At 34.6% G+C, this 27,278-nt stretch overlaps 1 protein-coding gene across 1 annotated transcript; it reads right to left on the bottom strand.

The window, feature by feature from the left end:
• On the bottom strand, positions 1-27,244 carry ARL5B (ARF like GTPase 5B). Its single transcript, XM_079911452.1, has 6 exons — positions 26,951-27,244; positions 14,893-14,953; positions 13,160-13,307; positions 10,682-10,765; positions 9,213-9,364; positions 1-6,616 (listed from the first exon to the last, which is right to left on the bottom strand). The coding sequence occupies exons 1-6, from the start codon at positions 26,997-26,999 to the stop codon at positions 6,568-6,570; spliced, it is 543 nt and encodes a 180-aa protein (XP_079767578.1). The 5' UTR covers positions 27,000-27,244; the 3' UTR covers positions 1-6,567.
• Between the last annotated feature and the right edge of the window lie 34 nt (positions 27,245-27,278).

Raw genomic sequence — 27,278 nt, 5'->3', positions numbered from 1 at the left:
CACTGGCAGGCGGATTCTTAACCACTGCGCCATCATGGAAGTCCCATCTCATTCTTAATCATAAAAATTCCTCTCTTTGTTTGCCTAGGTGAGTTTCTAGCACTTGCAGCAAGATTGTTAAAACAAATTTTATCTTAAAAAAAAAAACACAGTTCACGTCATATTGGAAAAGTAATTATTTATTATGACAAAAATAAAACTGTTGACTGAAAACAAATGAATGTTACACTGTATTGCACCATGACTGCAAATGAGCCAAAACCTGTCTAAAAGATGAACATTCCAGAGCAAACAGCATCCTTTCACTTGGGTAAGTAGGCATGCAAGCAACTCATTACAGCATAATTGCAGAAATAAAAAATTATGAGTACCAGTAACCTAAACTTAACATATAAAAGCATTTTATGACAGTAATAAAGTTATTAAAAATTTAAAACATGTCTTTTCAACAACCCACCATTAGAAGAACGTGCTTTGAACCACTTTCAAGAAGTGATGATGTGAATGCATTAATTTGTTTGTTCTTTTAATTTTATTAATGCTTATATATTGAACCAACAGCACACATCTCAGTTGTTTGGTTGGGTTTAAGAAGCACAGTTTGTGGCTCTGAAAGACATTTTTTTCCTCTGTACGATACCAGGGGGCCCCCAGAGAGATCCAATTCATAATTTTGGCCTTATTAACACCATCTTCACTTGACCAAGCTGATTAGCTAAGATATTGTTACAGTGTTTGCAGAAAGCCTGAAGCTTGATGGATAACAATAATTTGTATTTAAACCTTAAGAAATGAACATAAATATAAATAGACACTTTAATGTAGTTTTACATTCTGAGGCAAGAAGTATATAGGGCCTGCTGTTTCCTCTTTAATGCTCTAAAGCACCAATTTATGTTAAGATGGCAATGTGTAATTATAATCATTACATTCTGATAGAACAATCGCAAGAGCAAGGCTGTAACTGCTTTTAGTTTTAGTTTTTTTAACCATGCTCTGTACAATAGATGAATAGGGTAAAATTTGTAACTATTACATAATTGGAAATATCATAACCGTCATTTTATTTCACACTTTTAATGAAATAGCAGCTCAACTCTTTTAAAAAGTCAAAATGAAAAGTTTTCCTAACTACACTGAACAGTTTACTCCAAGAGAACAAAACAGGGGCTGTAGAATCCCTGCATTTCCTGAAGGAAAATGTAAGAAGATTAAAATGATTATAGTCTCTTATGAAAAGGGCTAAAATATGCAAATAAATTATAAACATAACCAACACCAACTGATAGTCATTTGATATCTTACCAACACTGATGGAAATATATTCACAGTATAATAAAATCAATCAAATTTTAGAGTTTTTCCTTTCCCTTACTTGATTTTAATTAAACTGATTAAATATTGACTATGCACTTGCCCATGTGCTTTAATGAAGACAGTATGTGGATTTGCTATACCATGTTAGCCCTGCTAGTGGTAAACAAGAGTAAAAGAAAACAAAATCTCCAAGGAATGCTCTCTCTTAGTTGTGAATTTTGCATATTTCAAATACAGGTTGGGTGAAGGGGATTTTTATGGGATTGTGCAACATCCCACAGACTAGAGCAAAGCACCTTATGTATGGACTGAAAAATGAGGTAATTTTTTAATTAAAATTTTACAAGTTTGTGCAAGAGAACATTTCCATTCTTCTAGAATTTTGTTTTCTATTCCAAAAGATATGCACAGCACATTTTATTATTTCTCCATTTCTAGGGAAGAAGGTAGATTACCGGTTTATAAAAATGCAAAAGGTGCCACTCTCTGACTACACTCCCAAATTCTAGAAACCTGATCAGTCTTCAGTCCTTTGGTCACATTAAAAATAATATAGGCCATCCAGTTTTATAGTAAAAGACTGAATTTTCTAGTAATTTTAAGTCCTTGAATGGGGGCAATTCAGTGTTTTCATTCAAATTTCCTATTGGAGATTTTTTATCTTATATTAATCTTTACTGTCAAGTTCTTTGACTTTTGTTTCTAGGTATGCCTCTAAATCTCCAATTAACATTTCCCAAACATTTCACTAGACCTTATACATTTAAAGCTGATTTTAGGTCTGTGGAACACAATATTTTTTCTACTTTAAATTTAAAACAAAGTAGCTGAAAAAAGATTATTTTTATTGGCCTTCTCTATTTATCTCTGGTTACCTGAAACTCTTAAAAAATACTTTTTGGGAAACTGGCTTTTAGATTTCAGTCTTCACAATAATGCTAAATGAATAAGGATGAGACATTACTGAAAAAAACTAACCTTGAATATAAAGTACTTCCAGATTTATACAGACATTTGTAAAATATTGACATCCTCACTGCACTATCCTTTTCACTACTGGAAAGTCAAACAGAACTGGAGCTTGGGGCAGCCTCTAAAGCCAATAAACTCTGAACAAACTAACCACTTGCATCCAGTTAGTAAAAGCCAGGAAAACAAGCAAGATAGTTTCCAGAAGAGAGTATTTCCAATATACACTGGTGTTTTATAAGTAGATTAAATATCATCTTCTTAGCAATATGGCTTATTTTCTTATTTGCATTGTCATTAACTATTAGCTCAATGTAAGTGGAGTAGCAGTTACTAGTTGATGCTTTGTTTTCTTATTTGTATTCATATACTAAATGAAATGATAATGAGGTGGGAATCAAATAATAGATAAAAATAAACGTAATTTCATATTACATGTCTTCCCCTCATTTGGTTTGGTTTTCTTGTGTTTGTTTTTTAGTTTTTAGTAGTAGTGTATAAAGGTTCAGGATTTTAAAGCCAAAAGATGTGTTGGTGCTCTAGTTTAAGTTCCTCAGTATGGGAAAAATAGTAGGAAGGCCATGAACGATAGTAATTGTCTAAGGTAAAACAGGTCACGGCCAAATTAAGATTCAAACCTACTTCTTTAGATAGCCAGCACAATATTCTACTGGATACAAGTCATCATGCTGTATCTCGAAGTGACTCTACTCTGACAAAATATAAAAGATCCTTTAGAAGGGAACTAGATATGAAATGTTTTGGATCCAAAGCCATAGATGAAAAGTTAGGCTCATTAAGTTGGTCTTCAAAGATAAATGTCAATGGAATTCATCTATTCTAGGTATAATACCAGTACATTTTTTCTACTGGTATTGTTTTACATAGTTAATAATTAAATGAGTGCTAGTCAGAGACAATTCCATTTATAATTTGTCCTAGGATACTACATCAAAAATATTTTTTTAAAAATAAAGCTTTTATTGTTTTAAAATTTTCTTTGCCTTGTGACTCCCCATAACTCTTCAGAGAATAATGTTTACATCACTGCCTATATCACTCACTGTTTCCATAGGAAAATAATTATTTTCTCTTTATGCTATAGGTAATGAAAGTTAATTTATGCTTAATCAAAATTACTACAGCTACAGAAGTAGCATCCATTTCAAAAATGATTTTTAACAATGAAATTTCAATTTATTATCATTCCTCTAATGAATATAGAATAAAATTATACCTTTAAGCATACTACCAAAGAACCTAAAAGCAAAACTTTGTATTTAATCGTGTTATTCAATAGATTATAGATATATTATTTCAAATTTTAAGGAATTAAATTACACTAACAATACAAAATATGCAGTATGTTCCCATATAAAAGGGCTTATTAATTCTAAAAGAGTTCTCAGATGGGCTTCAATAAGAAAGATGAGTTTAAATATGAAGAATGCAACATGTTCAAAATTAAGAAAAATGCCTTGAACTTACAAGGGTAGCAGTTACATTTTAGTTATAACAAAATGTTTGTTAAAATTTAGTTTCTTCATCTTCACGTTAAAAACAAAATGTAGAATAACCTCCCGAAAGTAACATGGGTGGATCCCCTGCTTTCCACCACTTAGAAACTTCGCTAGGCAATTGAGGGATTGATTAGGGAGGGTGAAAGCTGAACTATTTCATTGTTAAATTAATTACCTGCTAATATGACTTCTAAAGAACAGGTATAATACAAAATTGAGAACTTATCTCAAAATATGAATAAAGGCACTAATCACAAATTTACATTTTTCATCAGACAATGTCTTATAGCTGGTTGATTTTCAATAAATGTCAGAATCAATGCTTTAGCGTTAGATACGTGCTTGAGTCAAAACATTCTCTTGGAGTAAAGGGTAATCAGTTTTCATATTACTGTAAGAGGAAATATCTAATGAGAACCTATAAAATACTTTTTAAAAGTCTTACATGAATTTCCTCATTGAACTTTTCCCAGTCGTTGGCACAAAACCTAGTTGGATGTTGATTTCATCTTCAACACACAGCTAACATAAATCTAATCCAAAAACAACAAACTGTTTTTCAAAAAGGATTTAGAAAATAAAATAAATTGTATTTTAAAAATCAAATTGAAAACTTGAGTTTATACTCGTAGTTTGACAAAATACAATCAACTATTAACACTTTCAATATAATGCTGATGCGGTAATATAAAAAAATAACCATATAATTTGACAGAAGAAAATGGAGCCAGCCAATCTTATTAGATACAAGAAAGATTTCATAATAACAACAAATATAGGAATATTAAATATGATTTTTCTCAGGACAGAATTCAGAGAATTATCCTCAGTATTCATGGCTAAACTATACAACCAAGATAGAAATTCTGGCAAAGTGTGCTATCATAATTTCTCCTGCCCCACCACCACCACATACACAACACAAAGCATCCATATTGATTCATGTCTGCTTTTCTCTCATGTTCTTGATTATGCATTGTATTAAAAACAAAATTTATCCTCTACCTGGTATAGAATCACTAAGAAAAAGGTTCAGAACAAGGTTAATGAACAACTGCTTCCCAAAGCCCAGAAAGCTTTCCTCTGGTCATTTCCAGTTCCAGGGTGTGCTACCACTAAACAGAAATCAGAAAAATGCTACCACATTCAACTAAATTAATTAGACTAAATAGAATAAATCAAGTATAACTGAAAACAGCAAAATTTAAACCAACTTACGATAAAAAATATTAAAGTATCACTTTTGAACAGGTACTGATGTTCTTATGAACACTGAATCCTATTTTTGACCCAGATGAAAGAAAAATACTGCAAAAATAAAGTATTATTCTCTATGTGTGTTTTATCCCTTTCATAATAGCAAAATCACACATTTGAAATAAAGAGGATCAAAATTACAATACCTGTCCTCCCTCTTAAGGTATGCACTATTTAGATTATTGTTCATATTAGACGACTGCCTTGAAAATGTTTTAATGCTATCCAATAAGTATACTTTTGCTAGATTATGAGTTTTTAACTATTTAAAAATTTTTTAAGTTGTTAGTGTATTAAACTTGAGTCTCATAGTAATATTCTAAAAGCCATGATTAAATTCAGCAGTTTCCTATTATCCAGCAAAAGATCTTAGAACATGAGGCATAATTATACAAATGTCAGTTGTTTCAAGCCTATTACACTACAACCTCTAACAAATTCAAGGAATGCCATATGGTTTTTTAAGTAATATACTGCTGGTGATAGAAATGCTGTAATAGACACAATTTCAAATTCTAAGAAATAAAATGAACTGTTTGTATTCCTGCTTTAGCTATTGCCCAAAGCAGATGCGGTGCCCCTTGCAAATGGAATAGTTGAAATTTTTGCTGATAATAAAGTTGTTTGTAATTAATAGTAAAATATATTCCAAGTGTCTTGGTTTAATTTTAGTGCTGGTATGCTTTAGTAACTTCCAATTGTTATATATGCATTGAATAATGTGACATTCTTAAAAATACCAGATTTATTCAAAATATTTACTATCAAAGTTGGGCTTTGAAATAAATATTGTATTTTGATTCGTTTTTAACCAAAACTAATCCTGTGCTGCAGGCAGAAAAGTGAACTTAATTCTTTTAGATAAATAGCCTACTTAATTTCCATGCTAATAGAAACTTAAAATTATTCCATGACTTGCAATAATGTGGGGGAAATTAACTCATTTAAAGGCAGTTCTCATGATGTTTCATCCTCCCCCTTAAATACATATCTTCTAGGCATATTTCTTTCTCATTTACAATAAGTTCTGCCCAAAAGATAAATAGTTTACAGAGGGAGCAAATATTTAGTGCTGGGTAAGTTTGCAAACAGTACGTGATAATTTCCACTACTGCTCTGTCAAGCCAATAATTATCTGGTGGGGGGAGGGGGCAGTCAAGAAATGAAAGGAACTGGTCATTAAAGTTATTACAATACTTCAGAAAACATTAAACATGATAAACATTTCTTACAAGGCAGTCGTTGAATAATTAGAATAAGCAGTCAGAAGAATTCTGTTGCTGAATATAGTTACACATTATGTTCATCCAACTGAAGATTAGTGCATTAAAAAAAAAGTTAAGAAAAAATCTTTTATGTTCCAGTTCAGCTGCACTTGATTCAAGTGTTGCTCATAGAGGTTTGTGTTGTTATAAATTAAACATGCTGCTGCCTTAGCAGCCAAAGGTACTAGGAAAAATGTTCATGTCACAGAATAAATAGAGAGTCTCTTTCGAGCAAAAAGTTATCTCACACCAATCCGGGAGGTCATCCACTCTAGACCTTGGCATAACCTGAAACAAAAAAAGTATTTTCAAAATGAAAAACTTTATACTTAAAAATTGAAAGTATACTTATTATTTTTAATTCTTAACGCAAAAGTCGGTTCTACAATAATTATTCATACATTTAACTGCCAACATTCAGGTAACACTATAATAAGTAGACTTTCTAAGTGTAAGATTATCTAAACAAAATGATACTAATCAGTTGAGAATTGTGGGAAACTGCTTTAGTCTCATCTTGAAGATACAGCTTTGGGGGTTTTGCCATTAAGACTATAACGATCCCACCCCCGCCTTAAGATTAACTAAACTGGGGGCGCGGGGTTCGGGGGTTTCTGCTCCCACTGGTGAGGTGTGCCTGGAATGGTGGATGTCGAACTGCGTGCTTGGTGGCTGGGTGAATGGATGCGGGAGAAAATGGTGGCCGCGTGGCTGAATGACCAGCCGGAGGTCTCCCACGCTGCAGCCAGCTTGCCCAGATCAGGCCTCTGCTGATCCTGATGTGATGCCGCCTCCCTGTTCCTCCTCCTTGGAAACTTGTGCAAAGAGCTACAGCCATTCCATGGCCAGAAGATGGAGGCACCAAGATTCGCACGCAGTATACATTTTTACACTGACACTTCTCTGTCTGGCTTGATTCCCTCTTTTTTTTTCTTTTTGCGGTATGTGGGCCGCTCACTGTTGTGGCCTCTCCCGTTGCAGAGCACAGGCTCCAGACGCGCAGGCTCAGTGGCCATGGCTCACGGGCCTAAATGCTCCGCGGCACGTGGGATCTTCCTGGACCGGGGCACGAACCTGTGTCCCCTGCATCGGCAGGCAGACTCTCAACCACTGTGCCACCAGGGAAGCCCCTCCCCTTTTTTTTAAATTTTAATTTTACTGAAGTATAGTTGATTTACAATGTTGTGTTACTTTCTTCCGTACAGCAAAGTGACCCAGATATATACATATATATAAATGTTTTCATATTCTTTTCCACCATGGTCTGTCACAGAATATTGAATATATAATAGTTCCCTGTGCTATATACAGTAGGACCTTGTCGTTTATCCATCCTATATATATTAGTTTGCCTCTGCTAACCCCAAACTCTCATTCCCTCCCTCCCCCCAACCTTGGCAGCCACAAGTCTGTTCTCTATATCTGTGAGTCTATTTTTGTTTTGTAGATATGTTGATTTGTATTGTATTTTAGATTCCACATATTAGTGATATCATATGATATTTGTCTTTCTCTGTCTGACTTACTTCTCTTAGTATGATAATCTCTAGGTCCATCCATGTTGCTACAAAGGGCATTATTTCATTCTTTTTAATGGCTGAGTACTATTCCATTCTTTTTAATGGCTGAGTACTATGTACCACATCTTTTTGTCCATGCATCTGTCGATGGACATTTAGGTTGTTTCCATGTCTTGGCTATTGTAATGTTTCCCTTTTTTGAACCATCAGACTGTGAATTCATCAGACTGTGAATACAGATGATATCTTATTCATTTTGATGCTCCCAGAACCCAGAGCTAGCACTGAGTATTTATGTTTAATATTAAGATTTATTAATCAATAAATGCTTATTTATGGAAAAAAAATATTAACTAAACTGAAACCACTATAGAAAGACGGCAGGAATTTCACCCTACTCTCCTAAATGCTAAAGAATGGAGTGCTTATGGCCTAGTCTTAAAAGTACAGATCAAAAAAGTCAACATACAGCTATTATATTACAAGCTATTTCTAGTATGAGAAATAATGAGAAGGTCAGTTTGATTTGAAGATAAATAAGTTCCTAGAGGGCTTCCCTGGTGGCGCAGTGGTTGAGAGTCCGCCTGCCGATGCAGGGGACACGGGTTTGTGTCCCGGTCCGGGAAGATCCCACATGCCACGGAGCGGCTGGGCCCGTGAGCCATGGCCGCTGGGCCTGCGCGTCCGGAGCCTGTGCTCCGAAACGGGAGAGGCCACAACAGTGAGAGGCACGTGTACCGCAAAAAAAAAAAAAAAAAGTTCCTAGAAATAAACTGGGTAAACCATATATAACACACTGGGTTCTCCTTGGCCTACTATGTCCAAACTCAAATTCTTAGGAAAGGAGGAATACATTAGAATGGCGTTTATCTTAAATGTTTGTTGTTTAGAAGCATGCCTCCAAAAATGACTCCTGATAATAAAGAAGACGCACTCTTGTGGAAAGCTGGGAGTTTAGGCTTAATTAAGCCCTTGCAGAAAACGTGAAACTTTTTTGAAGCTTCCTCTTTCATTCAGGTGACATTACAGTTTTTTCCCAGTTAGTGAATGATAAAAGCAAGAAATGAACAACTGAAAATCTAGACTGTGAAAACTTAATTCAAAAGTTTGTTCTTGCCCTTTTTTGGTGAAACATTCCATTTACACGAAATGTTACAAAAAATTTGTCAGTAACTTTGTTAAATTGTAATTTAACAATAGTAATTGACTAAAATTATTCCAACCTTGTAAGCCTGAGACACAATATAAAAACTATCTTTAAAAACAAAAATGGAACAGATTCAGAGAAGAAAGAAAGTTGGTCTAAAAAAGTTGCAAGAAATTTGAAAGAAGTCATACGTCCGCTCACACTGATGAGTACTTACCCTTCTCCTGTTAAAGCACAGCAGGACTGAATGTGCCATGGATGATCCTTAATTGAACTGAGGGTGAGGTATTTAGAGATTTCAGCTGCTGTCATACACCCTTTCATATCCTGTTTATTGGCGAAGATAAGGACTGCAGCTTTCCGTAAATCCTGCAATCAACATGAAATATTTCTAATATGTGAAATATCACAATTCAAATTAAAGTAATGAAGCAGGAGGATAAAATATGCCCTACTGAACAATTATTATGAAATCTTTCTACTTTAAAATAATCAGGCACTACTATGTAATATAAAAATTTTGTTGAAATAAAAATAAATGACCTCAAATAACCATGATTTAATGATTTACTCTAACAAAGACAGATTAATATAAACTAGATATTAAAAATTATTTTTCTACTATTGGGTCAAACTAAAAGTAAAATAAACCTGAATCTGAAATAATGACTTAAAACTATATGAGCACTATTCTAATAGGCAAGTATAGTATACACTGCCAAATACTACAGAATTTCTCCAAAATTTAAAGGAGAGTACTGAAGGTAAGGGCTGGGCAATACTTACTACTTAAAGTCTTTGTACAACCTAAGTTCAGTGATTAATGTTCACTGCAGAATTGTTTATACTATCAAAACATTAGAAGTAACTTAAATGTTCATTAATAGAAGAACAGATCAAGTGTGGTATCTTCTTACAGTGAAATACTATGTAGTTGTTAAAAGGAATGAACTAAAGTTGTACATACTGCAGTGGATAAATCACAGTGTTGTGCAAAAACCCTCCAAAACCAAGTTACAAAAAGATTACACACACACACACACACACAGACACAATACCATCATATAAAGTTTTATGAACATGAAATATAATATTCTGTAGAACTGACAAGTACATAAAAATGTAGCAAAAAGATCAAGATACGCACAGGAATAATAATCACTACTTTTAGGATGGTGGAATTCTTTTAGGATTCTCTGAGAAACAAGGGAAGGAAATCAGATTGAAGAGGTCTCATAAGATAATTAATATCTTATGTTGACTAGTGGGTGCATGAATGTGTTTTATTATCTAAGTCTTTCATATATATGAACTATTTAGAATTAAGTGATCCCAAATTATTCACTAAAGAATTTTCAGTTATTATAAACTGTAGGGAGGAAAAAAACCTTAAATTTTCCTTTCTCTTGCCTCAATTTATCAGACTTTCAAAGGCATGACTAAGTAGTTTTAACCTAGAAAAATATTTTCAGTAATGGTATTAGTCTCCAAATTAATGTGTTCGGTTTTCTTAAGTTTGAAAAAGTATTAAAAACTTTTGACCTCATGACTTTCATCAATTTGATATATAAAACTTTGTTAATGATGAAATAATCAACAGCAGAGGACATTAATCTTTGTGAAAAAGCTAAACCAGTGTACAGATACCTTACTCCATTTGTTTTACGTTTGCTTTTCAAAATTTACCTCGTGAGCCAACATTCTATATAATTCTTCTTTCGTAATAGCTAGTCGTTCCCTGTCAATGCTGTCAACCACAAGAATGATGAACTAGAAGACAAGTAAAAAGAAAGAAAATTAAATGGGATGTTGAAGTTTTCTGCAAAACTACTCTAAGTGCTAGAAGTACTTTCTATTATGACATCATCACTATAAAATGGTCCACTGCTTTTTCATCATAAAGAGTTTATATTATACTGAATCACATCAAGCAGTAAAATCCAAATGTTAATAAGAAAAATAACTCACAACTTCAACAAATAAAAACCATGCTGGAAAAGGTGATGTTTGAATATACAATATGCCCTAATATGTACTAAGATTTATTTTAAAATGCAGGTAAAAAAAGTAATTTTTAAAAAGAAAGTCACAGTAATTTATTCTTTCACTAAAACTTAAAAGTACTCTGTAGTGGGCTTCCCTGGTGGCGCAGTGGTTGGGAGTCCCCCTGCCGATGCAGGGGACGCGGGTTCGTGCCCCGGTCCCACATGCCGCGGAGCGGCTCGTCTCGTGAGCCATGGCCGCTGGGCCTGCGTGTCCGGAGCCTGTGCTCCGCAATGGGAGAGGCCACAACAGTGAGAGGCCCGGGTACCGCAAAAAAAAAAAAAAAAAAAAAAAAAGCATCTTTGATAAGAAAAATAAGAAGATACAATGAGAAAGGGCCCCTAAATTGAACATTTTATGCAGAAGAAAAAGTTAAGAAATGAGATTAAATGGTTTTGAGGGTTATAGAAGAGGAGTGAGTAAACAGACAGGAAGGGTAGAATCAGATTGTTCAAATGACTACAATTAGGGAAAGAGACAACTAGAGTAACCTGAATATAAACTAACAAGGGCTTAGAAAGAGATACAAGGAAAGAAAATAGAGGGGATAAATATAAGAAACATGGAAAAGTCAGAATAGACAGAATATGGGGAAGTAACTCTGTAAGTTAATGAGAGGAAGATGTCAGAAATTAGTCAACAACTGTAACTTGCTGTATTAAAAGGGAGACATTTCAGCTCTTGGATGATGCCTCCATGCAAAGAATTTAAGAAGCGAGATAAGTAGGGTGAACAAAGTGGTCGGAGAAACACCACATAGATTAGATCCCTACCTGGAATCTAAGACTGCAAATGCTATGTGCCATGCTGGTGTGCTACATGAAAGGTCAGAGGATCTTTGTAGTAATTTTGATATTCTTGTAGAAATAGTTTATAAGAACATTTCATATAAATGGCATCACTAACAATGTATATCTTTCTGGACCCATGTGAAATCTTCTAGAGTGTTGACAATTTCAAAAAACTACCATTTAGTAATGCTATCAATATACAGGGATCAGTTAGAACCAACTTTGACCTATTCACCAAAGATAACTGGTCTTTTCACACTTGGGGTTAATTCTGAGCTCTGAAAAAATAACAACAGTTATGCTAAAATGTTGTTCTTCCCTTACTCTCTAACACATTTTAGTTTCAGAACGTTATTTTACTGTAGGAATATATATTAAACTAACCTATAACCATAAATATTAGCTTACCAACCTATCCTCCCCCGCAAATAGAAAAAAAATTAAGTGCTGCCACAGCTGCTGCTTATCTATGATATGCCATCTGGTTTGACCAGTCATACACTGCACTGGAATACATACACACATACACATAGGCTATTACAATGTAAATCTAGAGGAATACATGTTTTTTTATTTTAAAAGGCAACTTATTCACCAAAAATTCCTTGCATCAACACTTCCACCTCCTCCGCAATCCCCCTCAAAAAAAAAAAAAAAAAACCTCAAATTTTAAGAGGTTTCATTATAGAAAAAGTAATTGGTTTGGTACCTCTTTGTAAAGCAAAATTATGGATGCAATTGTGCATTAGTATTCCTGAAGATAAACCTCTCTCAATAGCACTGCATGGTTTAAAAAAAAAATCTGAGAAGAAATAAAAACAGATATAGAAGATATTCCAAATTTGTTCCCCGGGTCGACTCCAATGATGAAAATAAGTGACAAAGAATGCTAGGGGGATGGCTTGCAAATCATCTGCTTTTTAATTATAATCTCACCAAAAATTTGAATGTGCAATTCATGTTATTTGAAAATCCTATATTAAATTATGCTTAAAATATTTTATTCCTCCTCTAACTAACTAGGGCCTCTTATAAAGTTGGGAAACGTTATATAATTTATCTTAGTGTCTGCTTTCTCCAACAATGGAGATATTATAGTATTGCCCTGAGGATGAATTGAGAGAGCCTGACAACAGTAAGCACTCCACTAATAATAGCTCCCATTACTCTTCTGACTTGCCTTTTTTCTTTTATTTGAAAACCTCAAATTCCTTACAAAAAACGATCTTATTAAAAGGGAACTGTCACTATGCCTTATGTACAGCCTATCTGTCTTCTGGGTTTACCCCTTAGTTCTTTTCATTCGAATTCGGAAGTAACTTTAGTATACCTCTGTGTTTGAGTAATACGTGTTCCAGGATGATCGCAGTGACTCTTGACCACCAATATCCCACATAAGAAAATGAGTGTTCTTCACAACTATTTCTTCAACATTGCTTCCTATGGTTGGAGATGTATGAACCACTTCATTCATTAAGCTGTTAAAAGACAGACACCATAAAAACTCTTTTGTAAATCTTGAGAACCTAAAGCAAGTTTTATCTCTGTATTTTTATACGAATCAACCTTCCTTACCTGCACCAATGATGGTAATCGCTAGCAACAAAACTAGAACCTTGGAGAACATTTGTGCAGACAAATACCTAGACAAAGAACAACTCCTGAAGAAAGGCAGTTTTTTTTGTTCTTTTAATGGAATAAACTACAGGCTTGATCTGGACAGAAGGGAACTGTGTGGTGTGAGTTTGCATTTTCGTGGCCAAAATGCCAATAACCCCATGCCCTGTTATCGGTTAGAGCAGAACCAATCCCCCATCCTGAAAGAGCAAGTTTCCAGGGGACTGTGTCATCAACACTTGCAAAGTAGTAACCACTGAATAGTAGGCTATCATTTTAAAGACTGTCTATGTGAGAAAAGACACTTAGCTCAACCATAAAAATCAGTGCATGCCTATTAACGAAAACTACAGTCTATGGGCAAATGAAAAGTTATTTAGAACACTGATGCTCATATCACATGTATTATCATACTCATTGGTTAAGCTACATTAATTAATTCAACAAATACATATTTGCCTATAACATGTCAGTACTATGTTGGAAGAAGTCTGCAACTCTCCCTTGGGTTTAATATATGTATTTTTGAAGCTGTGTGCAAAATTATTTCAACAATGATGACAGGTTTCTGAAATGTTCATTTCTAATGTCCAAAGGCTGTGTCATATTAAATTACATAATGGCCAATGAATGAATGTTTTAAAGAAAAACGAGTAGTTATTCAACTCTGAAACAACAAGCCATAAGTTTGTGGCTTTTTAGCAGAGTAGCTGAAAAAAACATTAAGCACTGCTTAAGTGAAGTACTTCTGGAGAGCTGCCAGCTGATGTACTTAAGATGAGGTGGGAAGAGATAAGAAGCACACAATGGAGCACTGTATTTCATAACTATTTGTTAAATGCCTGGGACACAGATCCATTTCCACTGTTTAACAAGGATCATTTCATTGGCACTGAAAGGATAATGGGAGGTTGTCTGACAAGTGGCTGCTAAAAAATTTCCTTAAAGTATTAATGTATTTCTCTGAAAGTCTCAAGCCTCTTTCTGTTGCAAGCTACCAAAGCAATATTTTCAGGGGCGATCTTCATTTCTTTTGATTTGACAAGTCTGGGTATGTTAAAGAATTCCAGGACTATTAGTCAGGAGAGTAGCAATAGCTTCCTAGATCGATATCAGTCTATTTTACATGGACTTCAGAGGGGGAAGAACTAAGCAAAATGTACTTTATTCCTTCCTTCCAGCACTAGAATGTGTGCTTCATTTATTTTTAGTTTAATATTAATTCTTTCTTTCAAGGCTGGAAAAAGATGAGTGTTTTTGACTGTAGCAAACATACGGCAGTTTACCTTACTCACTTTTTAATAAATTTTGTGTTTGGTAAAACACAAAACCATGTGTTTAAGTTTTCCCATTATATTATAATGGTATCTCATTCTTATTAATGATACAAAATTAGCTCCAATAACAAAAATAATAAAAACTGTTTAAATAAACACCCATACTTACAATTGATAAAGAATGGTGGTTTTCCCTGCGTTATCCAGTCCCACTATAATTACTTTGTGTTCTACAAAAAGAAAGCAAACCATAAGCATTTAACACTGCTGCATACTTCAATTACATGCTTTCAACAATGATTATTAGTTAGCCCTCTAATGAGAATCATTCACTGGATATTTACTCCTGGAATAAGATACCGGAAATAAAGAGAACTTCATGATGTCAAGGCTACTTGCCTTAAGTGAGGCAATCTATTAGGACGTTCTCTATCCATCTCTTATAAAAGAATGAGGGAGATGGCTAAGAGGGAGGCACAAGAGAACTTTGTCACTTTTGCTGAATTTGGGGGGAAAAACCCAAATACTAAACTTGATGAGACATTACGACTTAAAATATAAGTAAAAATAAAAGTGTTTTACACACCTGCTTGCCCTCTCTACCAATCACATTAGCTTTTTATCAAGTTGTTTTTACAGCCAGACGTTTTCCTACCTAAATGTACCAAGATTTTTTCTTTTCACTTTAAAATACAATTGAAAACATAAAACTAAAGAGTTTTCCCTGTCAATAATAAGGCACATAATTTCAACCAGTTTTCATTCCTTCCATTAATTTACAGATAAATAAGCAATTACTTAGTCGTCAAGGCTTCTTCAATCTGGGTTTTATAACTCTTTTGAGCAGATACTGTTTTCACTCTTTGTATACAACAAAAACCTCTTCAGTTCCCTCCTCTGGTGCCATCGGCTAAAAGTATCATTTCTTTCATAAGGATTTTTAAGGCCCATCTAATTATTCTGTTACTTGGTAGATATTTTGAAACATCCTTAGAACTCACAGGTCATCTTTTCTAGATTTTAAACTATACAGAATATATTGAAGATTCCTTTTCCCCAGGACAGAATGCTTAAAAAGTTACTAGTGAAACTCAGCAGGGTATGCAAGGAAGTCACCATAAGAACCTCTGCACATAATCAACTGATTTGTAGTGAATCTGACACATTTCATACCAGATCCCTGCTGCTCTTGTTAACCTCTGATGAATATCAAAATTCTGATTATACATCTAATCAAATATCAGCTGATATTCCTAAAGTATCAATATTACATCAGTCAAAAAGAGGAGCCATAGTTCACAGACAAGTTCTTATATGACAAACCATCTTTCTATCTTCTCATGACCTGCATGCTGTAGGCACTGTCTATATTAATGCAGGACAAATGACATGGTCCTCTGGAAGGGCTGTTTTCACTATGGCAGGAGCTACTTTGTAAAAAAATAAATAAAACTTGTTTACTTATTATAACTCAGTATCATTCTCTCTTTCTGACTCTTTTGATTTGTATCCCCTAATTTCTAATGGAGCCAATCGAAGTGTTGCCCTGTTTCTGTCCCTTACAGTGTGAGAATGAGAGCACTCTTACCAGTGGAGGAACAAACATTCTAAATTTTGGTGAAATTTTGGTGACAGCTGGAAACTCCACCCACCCACGATCTGGAGACCACGTGGTCCCAGCGGCTTGAGGAGGAAGCCACTAGTATAAAGGTAATCTCAACCTGGGTGCAGATACTCCTGCTGGGAGGAGGGAATGGAAAGATAGTACCAGGTAGTACCATCATTGTTGAACTCAAGTGAACACCAGGGCCATTTTCAAACGTGCCTGCCCCTGGCTTCACATTTGTATTATAATAATGATCACAGTACTGAAGGCCTGTGATGGTAAAACTCATAAATAATGCATCATTTTGAAAGATTGGTCCCCCGTTTAAACTAAGTCAGGAATGACAAACCCTGAATGTAGATAGAGTATGAATTTCATTAAAGTTTCAAATGTTTGATTAACTTAAGGTTTTTTAAGGTGACTTTTCCTCCTCATTGATAGGCAAGTCTAGGAATTAAGACAAAACACAAAATTTCAACTCTGTCTTATGATGAAGTATGTATATCTATCCTTCAGGTAAACTGAGACCTATCTTCTGATGTTAAAATTGAGTTTATATAAAAAAGTAACAGTAAAGGAACAGCTAAGTGCTTAAAAGCATGAAATAAACAGAAGTTTATTTTAAATCTTTTCTTTGAAAACTGTCTTTAACATTATCTATACAATAAGAGTAAAGTCAAGTTCAAAGAGCATTTACTAAAAAACCAAGTACAAAATAAAAGCTATTTGTACTCTATGCACAACTGTAATTCTTCCTTCTTTTTTCAAATGCCTCTGTTGTACTTAGCTGCTACTTGAGTATGTCAGTGACCAAAGACTTCATTCAGTTCACAAATGTTTTTAAAGTTTTTACCTATTCAAGGAACAATGAGAAAAATACGGAAAGTGACACATATTCTCTTGTTATTGAAAATAAAATTAATGTTGTTTTAAATGTCCCCAAGTGGTATCTAGATTAATTAAGTATAAAGTTTCTTGAAGGTATTATTGAATCACAGTGCTCTATCAAATGTTCACATCAATAGATACCAAAAGCATAACTATGATCACACAGTAGTGCATATTACTTGATGTTAAAAGGGGGCCCTCATGCTTGAAAAACATGACACAGGGGTGCTTGTTCTGTACTGCTGTCTTTCTGGTTGGGCATAATCAACAGGCCATATACAAATCTTATCTTACGTACTGAAACACAAAAGATCAACTAAGCTATGTAACTGTCAGAGTGATTTCCTATAGAGTAGCTTTGATAACAATTTCCTTTGCCTGTCATAATTAACTAAAGCAGATGTGGAAAGATGGTTTTATTATGTATTTATCTAATAGGTTAAAAAAAAAACTTTCAAAATATATCAGTTATGGTTCAAGTCAGTCTCAAATTAAGGTGAGAAAGGCTTTATGCCAAAGGTCAAATTGTGAATTGCTGCCACTGAGAAAAACATGAAACGTTTTAACATCATTTTTATTTACAGAGCAGGAAGCAGAGATTTCCATTTCACTAAAATTGAAATTTCTAAAGTTATGAGGAGAAAATTATACAATTGTATACTTTTACAACTTCAACTGCTCTTCAATATGTATATCTAAGCCATATATTCTTAATTTCCAACTCTTCAAATTACTCTCCATGAAAACAAAATATTTAGTTGACGGACTGAAACAGTTATTTCTCAGTTAACCTTAAAGAGGGCAAACTATAACATGGATAATACTAAATTCTTTATTTAGAATGGACTTCACAAATGTAATTATAGAAAATTTATTTTTTCCCAATGTTTACCAATAGCATTATTAAAAAATATATGATGTTAGAGTAATAGGCTGAGCATGCTTAGCGGTAGGAATGTGCGTGTTGGGGACGGGATGTGTACAATTTAAGATGATTTGTGGATAGCTAAATAATTTTGGGTTAAGCATTACCATAAGAATCAGAGTTATAAGGAATCCAAATGTTTTAAAAGTGTCTGCACACCACGAGATGGTCACTTTGGGCATCTTATTTCACGAGAAATCTCTTCCAGGAGACCAAGCTGCACCTCTCCTCATAACAAAGGTGTGAGAAGAGTATTTCCAGTGTTACTAATGATGCATCTCCAGAGCCCAACACAAAGCAAGTTTATTTACATCAAATGAAGGAATGCTCATCACAGAGCTTTTGTTTAATTTTGACCAAGTGTTTACACATAAGTTTCTCTATTGGCTTGGCTTTGGTGTTTATTCTCTTGGATTTCCTTAAAAGCCGGCTTTACTTTTCTTTTCTTTTCTTTTCTTTTTTTTTAGGGAAGGCATAAAGACATGCCTTTACAGGATGAAGCTTCAAAGCAAATTAGTAAGCTCACTTGCTTGTAGACAAATACAGGTTAAATGGCTAACAAGAAAAATGATGAAAAAGGAACTTGAAAAAAAATAAGTAAAAGAAAAACAACAAGAAAAAAAAGTTTCTCCCTTTACCCAATTAAAAAAATTTTTTTTATAAACTCAGTTTGTAGTTTTAGTACAGATACCAAACAAATAGAATTTGTAGTTTTAGTACAGAATACCAAACAATGAAAACAGACTCACATGAGAAAAGCATTAGAGAAGCACTAAATATTGGCAGTGTTAATAAACTGTGAAATAATATGTTAACATTTATTTTATCATGTTAAAATTGGATATTGTTAAAATATATGACAAAATGACTAACTTTTAATTTTGAGATATAAGATAGCCACCCAAATATCATGAAATAGGGATTGCTACCTTCTAGATACATAATACCTGCACTAAAATTGTTATATAATGAGGACAAGCCCTATGTGAACACAGAGTATGTAAACAACTATATAACTAAACAAATAAAAATGCCCTATGCCAAATCTGGTGACTTAAAATTTGAAATACTGCATTTACAGAAAATAAGTTTGCATTATTGCAATAGGTAGGTAGTAAAATGTCAGAGGATGTGATGTCACAACCTGAGACCTGAAGTCCTGGACAGCAACGAGGAGCAGTCTGCCTCTTGGAGAGAACAAAAAGAAAGAAAAAGGAGAGCTATAAAAAACTCTGTCTTATATTATACTTATTATAGAATCATAAAATACCATAGCTTAGAAGAGACTGCAGAACGTGAGATCTACTCCTTCTCTCCCACTTCTTCATCAACAAATGTGTTACCTATATGGCAACTTTGAGGAACCCAGGTCTCCAAAAATGCACAAAACTACTGACCTGGGCCACCTTGCATATTTTACAGATAAAGAAATTACAGGCCTATGAAGTTAAAAAAAAAAAAAAAATCAACCCAAGATGCTATTTTCAGCAAAAATACACTTCAGGAATGAAGGGAAAAAAAGACATTTTCAGATAAAAGAAAACTAAGAGAATTCATTTACCTGCAAAACCACACTACAAAAATGGTAGAGTTCTTCCGCTTGAAAGGAAATTCACAAGATGGAAATTCAAAACATGAAAAATAGTAATGTGGGTAAATATAAGAGAAAATTTTACCCTCTCTTAAAACTTTAAAGAACATGTGATTGTCTATGGCAAAAATTATAACACTGTATTGTGCAGTTTATAACATATGTAGATACAATACAAATAACATGTAAGCTGTATGGTTATAAATGACAAGGGAGGAGAGTATGCAATTACATATACAGTTTCAAGGTTCTTACACTTTACAAGTGTTACATTATTAACTCTAAGTAGACTGCAAAAAGGTAAGAACGCATGTTGCGATCCCTAGAAGAACCATAAAAATAATGTGAAAAGGAATTGCTTAAAAAGTCAATAAATAAATTAAAATAGAATTCTTAAAAAATTTAACAGTCAACCCAAAAGAAAGTGGGAAAGGAAGAATAGAGTAATAACAAAACAAACACAGATGGGACAAACAGAAAACAAATGGTAAAACAGTATACCTTAATATTTCACCATGCCATAAATCTAAGCACACTAATAAATCGGATAAACATTCCAATTAAAAGGGAGAGAATTTCACACTAGACAAAATAAACAAAATCCCAACATATGCTCTCTATAAGAGATGCACATAAAGATATAAAATATCTAAACAAAATTAACAACCACCTTAAGCTAATAAACATTTATAGAACATTGCAGACAAATGCAGAATGCACATTCTTTTCAAGCGCAAATGGTATATGCACCAAAACAGACCATTTAGATGAACTATAGAAAGTCTCAATAAATTTGGGGGGAAGAAAAAAAGGAAAGCTTACAGAGCATGTTTCTGACCACAATGGAATTAAATTTGGAACCAAAAATAATCTATCAAGAAAAACAAGTATGTGGAAACTATAACAACACTCATAAATAAGCCATAGTTCAAAGAAGAAATTAAAAAGAAACAATTTTTAAAATGTTTCCAACTGAATGAAATACAATATATTAAAATCTATGGAATAAAGCTAAGGCAGTACTTAAGAGGAACATTTACAGCCAGCTGTTTATATATGAAAGGAAAAAGAAACAAAAACAATGATGTTTATATATGAAAGGAAAAAGAAACAGAAACAATGACACCCAGCTAACCCTTAAGAAGGTGGGGGGAGGGGAGTAAAGCAAACTCAAAGTAAGCAGATGGAAGGAAATAAACAACAAGAATTAGTAAATTAGAAAACAGAGAAAATTAAAACCTTTTCTCTGAAAAGATTAACAAAACAAAAATGGGACTGACACCACCTTTAAAATTTACCATGAAGTCACTGCAAGAGAAGAGAAAGTCTAGAGATAAGAATCATCTGAGTTTCAACAGAGACTCCAACGTAATTCACTGGTAAAGAAAAGTCTTCAGTAAATTATACTGGGACAAGCAGATATCCACGTAAAAAAATAATGAAGCCCAACCCCTATTCACATCATAACCTCAAAATAATCTGAGATGACTCACAGACCTAAGCATAAAAGCTAAAGCTTCTAGATGAAAGGAACAGGACACAGAAAGTAACAGCCATTAAAGAAAAATAATATAGAGAGAAATTGAGACTTCACCAAAACCAAAAACTTCCACTCAGCAAAAATCGCTATTAATAAAATGAATAGGGAAGCCACAGGCTGGGGGTGGGGATGGGGGTATATTCACAAAACATATCTGACAAAAGACTCAATTCCGGGATATAGAAATAATTATAAAGAATAACTTTTTTGACCCCCCCCCCCCAAAAAAACACTGGCAAAGGATTTGAACATTTTGCAAAGGAAGATACACAAATGGCCAATTAGCACATGAAGAAGTGTTTAACACCCAAAAATCATCAGAGAAATGCAAATTAAAACCAAAACGAGATAATAACAGTACACATCCAACAGAATAGCTAAAATTAAAATACTGGCAACGAAGCCTCAAATGTTGCTGGTGAAAGTATAAAAATGGTATAACCACTTTAGAAAACAATCTAACAGTTTCACAATATTATAACTCATCATGATGCAAATGAATAGACAACTGTGGTATATTCATGCATGGAATTACTTATAACAGATCTATGGGGAAAGCTTCCAGTGTGAAGGGCTAATATAAAAATAAATAGAAACAAACAAACAAAAAAACTAAGACACTTAGAAGACATAGCATTATGAAGCAACGCCACAAGAATAAAAAAATGTAGCAAATAAAAAGTTTTTATAAATTAGAATTATGATAGCTGAAAATAGTCAATAGGATTGGAAGACAAAGGAAATATCCCAGGACTCCAAAAAAAAGAGCCAGAAAAATGGAAAAGGATAATTGATAATCAATTTAGTGCCATATGACCAATAATATTTCCAGAAAAGTAGAGGAAGAAATCCTAAATTTAAGAAAGGAAGGGAGGGAGGGAGGGAGGGAGGGAGGGAGGGATGAAGGAAGGAAAGAATTCCTACAATGGAAAAAGGTGCAACTTTGTGTTGAAAAGGTCCAATGAATGAAGACACAACAAGGCACACCTCTTTCAAATTTAAAAATACCAGGGATAAATGGAAAATTCTAATATCTACTACAAAGAGAGGGAAAAAAATCAGAAAAGAATGATACTGGTCTTAACAACAACACTGGAAGCTGGAGGACAATGACAGTACCTTCAAAATTCTGAAAGAAACGTTTTCAACTTAACTATATCCAGCCCAATTATAAATCAAAAGTGAGGACAGACCAATATATCTTCAGATATTTGGAATCACACAAAAAAATGACCACTTTGGGCAACTTTTCAGGAAACTTCTGAAGGATGTACTTCATCAAAGTAAGAGTAAAGCAAGAAAAACGTTAAGTTCTAATAAGACAGAAAAGCAAAGGAAATTCCTAGAATGATAGATAGCAAGGACAAGTCCAGAACAGCTGTGTGGCGGGCACAGAGGAAAAACAGGTCCAATTTGGAGCAGGATGGAATACTGAGAGGGCGGGTAGGAAGGATAAATCATCTGATAGTTGTGATGTGTGTAAACTGTACAGAGAGCTTTTGGATGGCACGAAATGACTTAGCCAAATGTACAAAGAAAACTAAGGCAATGAGATATGATTATTTACTCTAGGGGGGAAAAAGCTGTAGAAAAAAGGGAAACATAATTACAGCACATTGTGGCTCAGTAGTAACAAAACTTTATAGTCACAAAAATGAAAAGATAGACTGTGGATTAAGCCAAAATATTATACTGGGACAACAAATATAATGTTATATGTTGATTTATATCTCAATTCTTAAAAAAAAAAAATTACAGTGTTTAAAATTTCCACATACGTATATTATCCAGAAATGTGGAAGTATATGCTGGGAAAAAAGTTAAGAGATTAAAGAGATCTGACGAACACACATCATTTTCAGACTTTAGCATTATGTAACTTTTAAAAAAGAATATGTATGTGTTACTTCAATATAAACTTTTTATGTTTGAAAAACAAAACAAAAAATTGAACAAAAGCTTTTGTAATGAGGATACAACAGCGAATAAGACAAAGTTCATGCCTCAAGAAGTTTATTTCTATTGAAACAGACAAGTAAACAAATAAACTTATCATATGATTACAGGTAGTGATAAACGTTACTCAGAAAAACAAAGGGTTAAAACATAGCGACTGAATGTTGGGGAGGTAAGAGTGGTCAGGGGAGGAAAGGGCTCTCTGAGGAGTGACATTTGATCAGAAGTCTGAACCATTTGAAGGTATGAATAAAGTGGGTTCTGGAAAACAGGGAGCAGACAGTGGTAAGTTTAAGTTTGGTGTGTTTGAAACTAGCAAAAAGAACAGAATTAAGAGCAGAATACTAACAGGAGACATCAGATGTAAGCCATCAGAAGTGAAGAACAATAACGATGACATACAAATTGGATATCAGTGCTCAAAATGATACCATGAAATTCACCAATGAGAAAGAAATGATGAGATAATGAAATTAAGTTAAAATGTCATTGTTTTTGGTTCTGAAAATGAACTACAATTAAAATCATATTCCATTCATTCTTAAGTCTGGATAAAACAAGAAATAACTGACAGAAAAAGAACAAGGTCTATGAAAGTTTAAAAAGAAGTTTAAAAAAAAGGAACGCTCAACTTCTGAGGTGAATCTAAAGATAGATATACACGTATGTATTTTATATAGGCATAACCTCATTTTATTGCACTTCGCAGATATTTCGTTTTATACAAATTGAAGGTTTGTGGCAACCCTGCGCTATCAGATGATAGTTAGCAATTTTTAGCAATAAAGTATTTTTAAATTAAGATATGTACATTGTTTTTTAGACATAATGCTATTGCACATTTAATAGACTGCAGTATAGCCTAAACATAACGTTTATATGCACTGGGAAACCAAAAGAAATTGTGTGACCTGTTTTATTGCAATATTCGCTTTATTTTGGTAGTCTGGAACCGAACCCACAATATCTCTGAGGTATGCCTGCACAACACACATAAACAAACACAAAGATATATACAATAATGTCTAAAAAGATAATCAGATTTGAAATTATTTCCTTCAATTGATAAGTGCATTGAAGTAATCAGTCTTCTAGCTTAAAATCAAGCAATACAAAATCACAGAGACTAAGAACGTAGTTTGTAACAGCTTTATTTAGAGGATACATGCTTTTAGTATACTTATTCCCAGAAAGGTATCAAATTTATAAGAAGATGCTTGGTGCTCTAAAATACTACAGGGAAAAATGTTGGAAGAAAGATAAGGGAAAGGAGTATTTAAGGTAATATAAGCCCTAGTCAACTCTGCCTGTACATTTGAGTCATCTTAGCATTGATGCCCACGGCGCTCCACCCCATTCTGATTTAACTGCTCTGAGGTGGGGCATTGGGCATACTATGCGACCAAGACTGAGTGATTAGATGTGTCACTCTAATCACTGGATTAGATGTGTCACAGTGGTAAAAATGGAAAATGCTGAGATTGTCAGGTGATACATATAGAAAGTAAAAATACAGGACTAGTATCAATCTGATCACATTATTCCCCTGCTTTAAAACAACATACATGACCAAACTCTAATGGCTCGGCTCCCATGGCTTGCAGTTCAACATCTTAGTCTACACACAAGGCCCTCTGTGATCTGGTTCTCCTAGCTACCTCTCCAACCTCATCTCCTCTAACTCCCCCACAGGCAAACTAAAATACAGCCAAACTAAACTATTTTCAGCTTCCCTCAATGCACCAAACTATTTCATTCCTCTCCCATTTGCGTATTAGTCCTTCTGCCTAGAATAACATAGCATGCCTTGTAAACACCTACTTATCGCTAAAGTCCAAGTATACCTTTTTTTGTAAAGTCTTCCAGGAATCACCTGAGAAAAAATTAATCACTTCCTTCTTGTTGACCATCACCATGCTTTTATACATACCTGTGAAATAATTTACCATGCTACATCTTTTTTTTCCCCAATCTGTATCATTTACTGATTCTTGAGTACTTTGAGAGCAAGTTATATGTAACTTTTCTGTATTTTAACCTTTGCGTCTCTTAGGCCTAACTCTGATGACTGGGTTATGGCCTATGACTAAATGTTAGTTGCATGAATAAATGGGAATAAAATGACAGAATAACCACTATGTAGTTCTAAATTTTCAATAAGGAAGTTAAAGGGAAAGAAAAATTCTAAACAGTATTGGGGATATAAGAGGACTAAACAATTGTGTGACTACAAAAGTAGCCCATGAATGTCTTTCATCATCTGCCGAATTTTCCCTCTACATCCTTCATTCCCTTCTAGTCTGATTAAGAAAGCCAAAAAAAAAACACCAACAACAAAAAGATACACAACAGTAATAAAACAGAGAGGAGAGAAAAGGGAATGGGACAAGTTACACAGGGAGAACCAACGACTTTGGTAATGTTTTATTTCTTAAACTATGGGAAAAGATAAGCAGGTGATTATTAATCTTTATACTTTTAAACATGTCTTAAAAAGCTGCTTTACATAGTAAATTCATGTAACAAGGATTAGAAAATATAAACTACTGAAAAAAATGTATTAAATTTATGGATAATATCTATATGGAAAAAAATGTATGGAGTTAAATTCTGGCCACTTTGAAATCACTTGATAAGTGCTATCTGCAGTAATTTCGTTTATACACACACATGTATATGCGTATACGTGTATATGCGTATGCATATATCTATCTTTATTAACTTGTAACCTTGAAAAAGGCTATTTTAGTATTCTTATCGACCTACGGAACAAGTGACTAAAACCATTTCATTCTGTTCATAACTTCTTAAATCCAAAGAAAAAATACCGCATTAGCAGTAACAAATTGGTATCATCATAAAACACTGGCTTTTATTACGCCCGAGTATTAAATGCAAAATGAAACTATTTGAGTTTTAAAACTGGTTTCAGTTACTGAGAAAACACTGTGTTAAAAGAATGCCTAAAACTTTACCTATTCCCGGCCCTTTTTATCTGGGTATTTTCTCTCTTCAGAAGCCATCACATCTCATTCACTCTGACTCAGAACAGGTTTTACAACTTCTTGGCCCTTTGGACTTGCAACTTTTAGACGTCTCAGAACCAGTTCTAGACTAATTACGGATACGCAATAGCCTACATAGAACCAAAAGCATTTCGTTTTCCAACATCGAAGAAAGGAATGAAGGGTTTAAGACGAAGATTTCCAGAAACTGGTGTATCTCAATAGGACAACTCATTCCCGAGTCCTGGAAAGCAGGCGAAATCAGAGAGAACGCGAAGGCGCACTGGCTTAAAGAGCAGGGCGCAAAACAAAGCATCATTAGTAATTAAAAAAAAAAAAAAGTTGATTGCTTTCTGGGTGGACACTTATCCTGGGGCAAGACTTAGGATGCTTAATAGAGATGGAAAAGGCCCTCCAAGTGCCTCCGGGTATCATTAGGTGCTTTCCGCTTTCCTTCTCTAAAATCCCCAAATTCTTGGTTTGGATCCAGGGACACCAAATGCCCCCTCTTCTGACATTCCATTTCTCCCAACCATCACGTTGCACCTTCTTCCAGCCTACAATAGTGAGTTTCTACCCACCTCCTCGACTAAGTCACTTCTCTGAGTCTCAGAACGTTTGTGTCCACCTAGAAACCTATCTCCCCTCGGCTGTCCCCTTCGGCGGCTAGACCTCTGTCTCGGATTCGAGCCGTTGCGCAGCTCCATCCTTCTCACCTTGGTTACAGAAGAGGCTCCACAGTTTAGCGAAGATCAGCCCCATCATGAGCACCTGGGCGGGCCACGGGGTTCCCTCAGCAGCAGGTGCCGCTGCGCCGGGCCCCCCACCGCGGCGCTGGCCGTGGGGAACCAAGGAGAAGCAGACTGGGACCACGCGGCGACAGCACTGGTTGGCGGAGAAGCCGCGATCGGCTGCTCAGCTACCCGTCAGAAAACGCCGTGCCAAGTCCCTGCCCGAGAGTCCTTTGTTCGAGTCCACTGAGCCCAACGCCGACCCGTAGTCCCTTCGGTCTGAACCCACCTACCCACCAGAGCCTCAACCAGC

The sequence above is a fragment of the Stenella coeruleoalba genome (assembly GCF_951394435.1).
Source record: "Stenella coeruleoalba genome assembly, chromosome: 2".
In the NCBI taxonomy this organism is placed as follows: domain Eukaryota; kingdom Metazoa; phylum Chordata; class Mammalia; order Artiodactyla; family Delphinidae; genus Stenella; species Stenella coeruleoalba.
Note: the sequence above shows the minus strand (reverse complement) of the source record. Positions and strands in the feature narration are given on the sequence as shown.